Here is an 8,355-nt window from a genome sequence, read left to right on the forward strand (position 1 = left end):
TGGTAGAAACAACAAAACTCCTGTGCTCTCAGAACCTAAAATAATTCTGTTTTTCCAAAACAGGCCAATGATGTAAATAGTAATGGTATAGAATGGAGTAATGAAAATGACCGCCTCTTAGTATGCCAGGTGTGCATCAAACTGGCAGATATCAATGGCCCAGCAAAGGTTCGGAACCTGCATTTGAAATGGACAGAAGGCATTGTCAATGAATTTTATGAGCAGGTGAGTTGAAAAGTGAGATTGGTGGGATTTTTAATAGCTGCCACCTGAAGACACTACCCTTTGGGATTTGGAAAGCTACAGTCAGTGTTTGAAATCTGAATTGCTTTGACTAAGAATGGTTAGAAATAGTTTCATTTGCTCTGGTCTTAGTATATTCTGTGCTCTTTTTGCCTTTGCTGCTGATATTAAAAAAAAAAAAATGTTTATGGCCTATCTAAAGTGGGTTGAAAGTACTTGAGTGTAGAGGTAAGGACAGACTACATTATGATTCCAAGGTCTCTTTCAACCCTGAGAACCGATATAGCCTACGATAATTTATTTCCAAATGAAGTTGTTTTGAATTGATTCAGATTATACTTAGGTTATATTTAAAGACAATCAACCATCTTCAACTCTGCTATAAAAAGATTGCCTTAGAAACATCAACTGGGTAAAAGTCCTGGTAGAGGATAAGAAATTAGCTAGAAATGGGGACAAAGTAGATCTTAATGGTTTTCAAGAATCCAAAGATGTAAACATGGTCTTTTCTCATGTGTTTTAAACTCTTGTCTTGAAAACTAATCCTACCACATTGCAGAATCTTTCCATTTTTTTGAGGTCCAATTTTGAGGCTCTCTACAATGTAAGAGTATACTGATTTTCCCACAAGCCTAACATTTCATTATCTCCAAACATCAAACACATCTTCTTGATTTTGGAATTACATTCCTTGGGAATCCTTATTGACCCTAATAACCAGAAAAACAAGGTATCTACCATGTGAGGCCGCTGTGAGGCTTTCTTACCATGAGTTGCAACTCTAGCAGGAGTGAGGAAGTGGAGTCTATAAAGCATGCACAGTTACCTGTTGTACCTGTCACACCCAGATTGTATCAAATGACCGATAAATGTGCAGTGGCTTTCAGCCACCTTAGCTAAAGGTCCCAACACAATAATGTGTACTCTGCTGTTCATAAGTTAAAATATTCTATACTGTGTAATCATGGAATTAATATTTTACTATTCTGATACACTTGAACTAAATTATTTGTACTTTGGGGTAATATATAGTAATAAATATTTGCCTAATCTGTAGTAATCAGTTTGCATAGTCCCAAATTCATTATTAAAGGTAACGGAAGCCTGTTTTAGGATTTAATTTATGTTCACAAAAGAATTTAATGCTAAGGAAAATGCCATCTGTACAGAGGTAATTAAAAAGTATTGATATATGCCAGATTGCGAAAACTCACAAATTTCATTGAAAGAACATTTGAAAAGTTCATTTCAACCCCATTTACAATATAATTATTTTGAAAGTATATAGAATTAATTTTTATTAAACAAACATAAAGCCATGCCTGAGGTTGAATCCTGGTTCCTTTTCCTTACCAGCAGTGTGACCTTAACCTCTCTGCCTCAGTTTCCCCATTTATAAAACAGGAATGTTGATGGCACCTACCACATAACTTATTTAATCCTCACAACAACCTTAATATTTAAAGTCTTAGAAAAGTTCCTGACAGATAAGTGCTCCATAAATGTTAGCAATTATAATTCCTGATCTTTCACTAAAAATCACATATTTCAGACAGTATCACTTAATTTTTCTAGGTTTCATTATTCATATGTCAAAGGAGAAAAATGACACCCTACCATAGAATTGTTATGAAGGTTAATGTACTAATCTATATATGAAAGTTCTAGTTAACCCTCATCAAAACTATTACATTTCCTGCCAAAACCGGTTTGGCTCAGTGGATAGAGCGTCGGCCTGCGGACTCAAGGGTCCCAGGTTCGATTCCGGTCAAGGGCATATACATTGGTTGCGGGCACATCCCCAGTAGGGGGGTGTGCAGGAGGCAACTGATCGATGTTTCTCTCTCATCGATGTTTCTAACTCTCTCTTCCTCTCTGTAAAAAAAATCAATAAAATATATTAAAAAAAAAAACTATTACATTTCCTCTCATTCTAGCTATGCTACTAAACATCTTGGAGATATGGAGGCAAAATTCTAACTTTACCCATCTTTTTATCATTGTAATTACACTAGCTTTATCTTCCTATATCCAAGTGCCATGAACTTAGAAAAGCCAAACTTCTACAAAAAAAAAAAACCAACAAAAAACAAGCATTAAACCTGTGAAATTGTAGAATCCTGTGGGCAACCTCAACTGGTTTAAAAACAAACAAACATTCTTTTCTTAGTCATAGAAGATTTAAATCACAGGACAGTTCATCACTGCGACAGTTTCATAAGGACATATGACTCATCTTGCCTGCAGCACTTGTGCATTATGGAGCGTATTCATTCCCCACCAGATCAGACACTGGGAACCAAACTGTTCACAGTACCGTTTGGAGAATGCTCAGCACTGTGCTGAACACTTAATATATTAATATTGCTTTTCTTTTTTTAAAAAAATATATTTTATTGATTTTTTTTTACAGAGAGGAAGGGAGAGGGATAGAGAGCTAGAAACATCGATCAGCTGCCTCCTGCACACCCCCCACTGGGGACGTGTCCGCAACCAATGTACATGCCCTTGACTGGAATCGAACCTGGGACCTTTCAGTCCGCAGGCTGACGCTCTATCCACTGAGCCAAACCGGTTTCGGCTAATATTGCTTTTCATCCTCATAGCAACCCTGTAAAATAGATTTATAAAATTTTACACATGAATTGAACATAGAGCTTGCCCAACACCCTCTAGGTCAGGCGTCCTCAAACTACGGCCCGTGGGCCACATGCGGGTGTTTTTGCCGTTTTGTTTTTTTACTTCAAAATAAGATATGTGCAGTGTGCATAGGAATTTGTTCATAGTTTTTTTTAAACTATAGTCCGGCCCTCCAACGTCTGAGGGACAGTGAACTGGCCCCGTTTAAAAAGTTTGAGAACCCCTTCTCTAGGTAATAGGTGGCAAAAGCAGGTTTTAAAGCTACGTATGTCTGATCTTACAGTACTGTGCTCTCCAGAACCCTAGAGGCCACAGTGAATAGTGTATCTCAGGGCAAGCAATTGGGGCTCTGAGCCCAGAATCCTCACCTCAACCACATTAGCTCTACTTCTTTGTTTTACATATTAGGCTTTTTTATTTACATTAATGGGACGGTTATGCTATTACAAAAGGGGAGGGTTGTTGAAAAGCATTTGCAAAACTCACTCTGTACATTAACAGTACCGCTACAACAAGTGTATTTACAGTTTCCTCCTAGGACAAAGAGAATCTGTATTTGACTCTAAGGAATTTTGCAGGTTGTTAGTAAATTTGTTAACACTTACTTTAAAAAGACGTATTTTTTTCTTGTTAACTGAGTATCAACCACACGAGTTGACTGTTAGAGTGTGAGAATAAAGTTTTGTTTAGGATTTCTCAAATATTAGAGAAATACTTACAGTTGAAATGATAGAATAATTAGATTCATTGGCACTTTTTGTAAAAATCGTTTTTATGTAGACTGCTTATTTAAAAAAAAAAACACCTCAAGATAATTTAACAGCAGCTTAGTAGTTGTTCTCTCAACAGTTAAGAATGTACTTTTCTTTTTAAAATAATCAGGGAGATGAAGAAGCAAACCTTGGTTTGCCCATCAGTCCCTTCATGGATCGTTCTTCTCCTCAACTCGCCAAGCTCCAAGAGTCCTTCATCACCCACATCGTGGGTCCCCTGTGTAACTCCTACGATGCTGCTGGTTTGCTCCCGGGCGAGTGGATAGAAGCAGAAGAGGATGATGATACTGAAAGTTGTTCGGATGAGGATGGTGAAGAATTAGATACCGATGATGAAGAAATAGAAGACAATCTAAATCTTAGTAAGAACATAGGGATACTATTTATTCAATGTTCTTAACTGAAATATCCATTTAATTTGGATTTGGATCTTAGTTTTAAAGATTCAGTAGTCTTATCCTGAATAACTATGATGTAAGTTTTCAGGTTGTGAGTTCCTACTGTGGGCTGGGTACCCATTGCTAATGCTGTCACACGACAAGCACTCATAGCTAAAGTAGCATCTGTTATCCTCTAGCCAGTGCTCCTCAGCCGGCTGTACTTGTGCATGCATGACAGGACTGTCACCATATCTGGACAGATGGGAGGAGGTGGGTGGGTCCTACTGGCTAGTCCTCCATTACCGCACCCCACCTTCCTGGCCTGTTATTCTGCCCTTCATATAGACTTTAGAAATGGATCAAAACAGTTGGGAAAACTGCCCTGGCCTGTTTGGCTCAGTGGATAGAGCATCAGCCTGCAGACTGAAGGGTCTGCGTTTGATTCTGGTCAATGGCACATGCTCAAAAGGGGGTCGGCAGGGGGCAGCCAATTAATGATTCTCTCCCATCATGGACATTTCTCTCTCTCCTCCTTTCCTCTCTGAAATTGATATATATATAATTGTTTTATGATATATATATATATATGTATATATATATATATATGTATATATACACACACACACATATATATATATGGCAGTTAGCACCTTTCCTCTCTGAAATCAATAAAAATATATGTTTTTTAAAGCAGTTGGAAAAACTGACTTAAGAGGAGAACCAAGTTTTGTGGCATTACAGATCTTAATTATATAAGTGTAGGGGCACCATTTTCTATATAAAGCAAAGAGTATAGATAGAAAATGAAAAAAACATTTGTCTTTGTATCTGTAAATGAAGTCAGTTATTTGCTCTTTAAAGTAGAATTAAATATCTAATTACTTTGTTTTCCAAGCATGCTGTATACAGAACAGATAACTACAAAGAATCCCATCCACCATCACCCCAAAATTGTCTTAGTATTAGCACAGTGACGAGTAATGTTATCCCATTACCATCTAAGTATCATCTTGGGAAGTTGCTGGCTTCTGAAAGTCTATACTCACCCCAATTTTGTTAATCCTCACCTTAGATATGTTTTCATTGATTTTTAGAGAAAGGAACGGAGAGAGAGGGAGGAACATTGATTGGTTGCCTCCCATACACATCCCTACTGGGGATCAAACCCACAACCTAAGTATGTGTCCCCTGACCAGGAATCGGATTTGCAACCTTTTTTTGGAAGGGGTAGGGGGGAGGTGTACAGGACAATGCTCAACCACCTGAGCCACCTGGCCAAGGCTACTCACCAAAATTTTGATGTGTTTAATACATTAAAAAATTCCAAAAAGGTTGGTTTGTCATTTGATATTTCAGTGCCATCTCCCTCCTACACACACACTTCCATAATCTCATTTTCTGCTTTATTTTTAAAACTATTGTTACATTTTTAAAATTGATTTTTAGAGAGAGAGGGAGAGGGAGGTAGAGAAATAGAAACATGGATGGGAGAGAAAAGCACGGATTGGCAGCTTCCTGCACGCCCCCTACTGGGGATCAAGCCACAACCTGGGCATGTGCTCTGACTGGGAATCAAACCAGTAACCTCTTGGTTCGATCTTACTGTTTATTACTATAACGCCAGTGCTTAGATAGCACCTGGAATATGATAGGCACTTAGGTATTTATTGAAAGAATGGCTGAATCATATTGCTATGACTAAAGTATCTATACTTTTTAATTTCACAGAACCACAGAGAAGAAAAAGCAGACGGCGAATATTTTGTCAGCTAATGCATCACCTCACTGAAAACCACAAGATATGGAAGGAGATGATAGAGGAAGAAGAGAAATGTAAAGCTGATGGGAACAAACTGCAGGTGGAGAATTCTTCCTTACCTCAAGCAGATGAGATTCAGGTGATCGAAGAAGCAGATGAGGAGGGAGAGACAGTTTGAGTGAAACAAAGACAGAATGAAGAATCCCGAGGGCTGTGCCTGAGGGTTGGAAATCAGTGCCTCGTGTTCACTGTGCTGACTTCGAACTGACCATTCCCACGTGGACAGGCCGTCTTACTGTGAGGGGATCCCTGCGGTGCCTGCGGTTTCCCACTCTTACGCACTTTCACCACAAACTAGGAAGCTGTTCCTAGAGCTTGGCTTCACCTGACTCATGTCACAAGCCCTTACTTAATGCCTCACTGGTGTAGGAATACTTTGTCACAATACTGCTCTGTGGGTGGAAAGCACTAACTTTTCAGGAAGGAGAGCTAGAACTAAAAGTTCAAGTAACTTTTACTGCAGTTTCCAAAGTGGCCAGAACTTCTTGCTTTCATTGAAAGCCGGATTCACATTGTATTTCCAGATGTGTCCTTTATGTATTTGAATGTTTTGCGGGGGAAAGTCTGTGCCTATTTAAAAAGGAATCCAGTGTGTCTCCTTTCCAAGGGATCTGTTCAGTGCCATACACTGTTGAGTGCTATTTACCCAGCTAGACTTACCCACGAAGGACTGAGGGACCTTTGTTATATTTAACAAAATCCACACGCATCAATTTCTGATGCTTTTTACTGTTGTGTATTATTTACTGTGTGTGTTTTATTTCTGTTCTTAGTATTCAGATTTGGCGTGGAAATTAGAAGTCTGAATTCTAGCCTTTTTGACTTTATATTCCATGGTCAAATTTTAAAGCTGTTTAGGTTTAGCAATGAAGGATTTTATTCTTTAGTCAAAACTGTTCTCATTTTACTCTTGCTCAGGATTAGAATTTTTAAACAATATAATCCCAACACATATTTTCAAAAGAAAAAAACTTTTTCCTAGTTATTGATACTAACCTTTTATGAAAGGGAGCATTATTTTCTCTTTTCTTAGAAAAATGAGACTAATTAGAACCACAGAAAAGATGTGTCTTTTGCCTTAATGTAAAAAAATAAAATGAGACTATCTTGTCAAAGATAAAGAACAAAAGAAATAGTGTGAGCTCTGGAAGACACATACATTGCAGAAGTGATTGGAATATGTACTTATTTTTATATCTTAGGTGCCATATGTTTAGTTACTGTAAAACTAATGTTCATCTTTCTATTAATTTCTGTTTGCCTTGAGATTACATGAGAGAAATGACTTATGACTACTCAAAACTTCTAGAGCCCAATGCAAGTCGAATTTCTGAGATATGAAGTAAATGCTGGGAATACTTATGTGATTTTTATATAACAAATCTAAATATTTTAGTAAATCATTTCATGCAAAAGCACACTGCACATTATTAAGATAACTGCAAAGAAAATGGAACATATTTACAATGTTTATAAGCTTGTTAGTTTCTGTTAGGGTCCAGACTTGTACCCTAGCTGTGAAAGTTTTGAAGATATAAAGAGCAGAATAACATGGTAGACTAATATTTCTTATTATTCATGGAGACCATATTATATTTTGGATCGGTTCAGCTTTTGTAGGCATTAAAATCATTAATTTTCCAAGGTAATTCCTTTTAAAAAATGATGTCAGCAGGCAATTTCTTGCCTACCTAGAATAGAATTGTTGGCTTACCTGAAAGATACCAATTTAAAATCTTTGGAACTGTTGGATGTTTTGATCCTGTAGAGTATCATAATTTCTAATGAATCACTAAGCTTTATTTATTAGACATGGTGAGTGCCGAGTGTCTTCGCCACTTTTGCTACCATCGCCATATCATCTGTGAACTGGTCCCACATTCCTGAGTAATAAAATTTAACTAATTTATTGAGTTTGCACTTGTAATATATATATATCTTGTGCTTCTCTTTCTCCAGAGTGCATTTTGCATCTGTATATCCCTGCTATTGCAAAGTACATATATTTGTGTAAATTCACATGTAGCATGTATGCATAATGAGACAATCAAATTTCCTTCCTATTTTATTAAAATTTTGTATTGGGTTTAGTGTATATTTGTGTTTTCTTAAAAGAAGCATGTGTTTTTTTTGACACCATATGGGGATGGTCAGACACTTAGATTCATATTAAAATACTATGAATTAGATATTGTTTTAACTGCTCGTAGAAATAATATTGCAGTACTATACTATATGGGCTTACTAACACATTTTTTTTTCTTCATAAAAAAACGCCTACCTTTTTATTTCATGATTTCTTGCTAGTCTCACTTATTTTGCTGGTGCTATTCACTTTTTCTACTGATTTTTACAAGAATCCTGGAAATTCTGGCTATTGCATAAGTAGTCAGAAATTTCCTCTCTCTAGATTGCATCATCTCATGGAAGCAGACTTTACAGAAGAGATGAATGTCTTTATTACAGCTGCCAGGCTAATGTGAGCAGATCTAGAGGATGC

The 8,355-nt window shown here is 37.1% G+C and overlaps 1 protein-coding gene across 1 annotated transcript in view; it reads left to right on the top strand.

The window, feature by feature from the left end:
* PDE3B (phosphodiesterase 3B) overlaps positions 1 to 7,941 on the top strand; it is a 64,376-nt gene extending 56,435 nt beyond the window's left edge. Inside the window, exons 14-16 of the mRNA XM_054725684.1 lie at positions 64 to 225; positions 3,766 to 4,018; positions 5,765 to 7,941. Coding sequence (XP_054581659.1) covers positions 64 to 225; positions 3,766 to 4,018; positions 5,765 to 5,973 — 624 coding nt within the window. The 3' untranslated portion in view covers positions 5,974 to 7,941. The remainder of the gene's footprint in view (positions 1 to 63; positions 226 to 3,765; positions 4,019 to 5,764) is intronic.
* Positions 7,942 to 8,355: the final 414 nt, after the last annotated feature.

Source organism: Eptesicus fuscus, chromosome 13 (genome assembly GCF_027574615.1).
Source record: "Eptesicus fuscus isolate TK198812 chromosome 13, DD_ASM_mEF_20220401, whole genome shotgun sequence".
Taxonomy (NCBI): domain Eukaryota; kingdom Metazoa; phylum Chordata; class Mammalia; order Chiroptera; family Vespertilionidae; genus Eptesicus; species Eptesicus fuscus.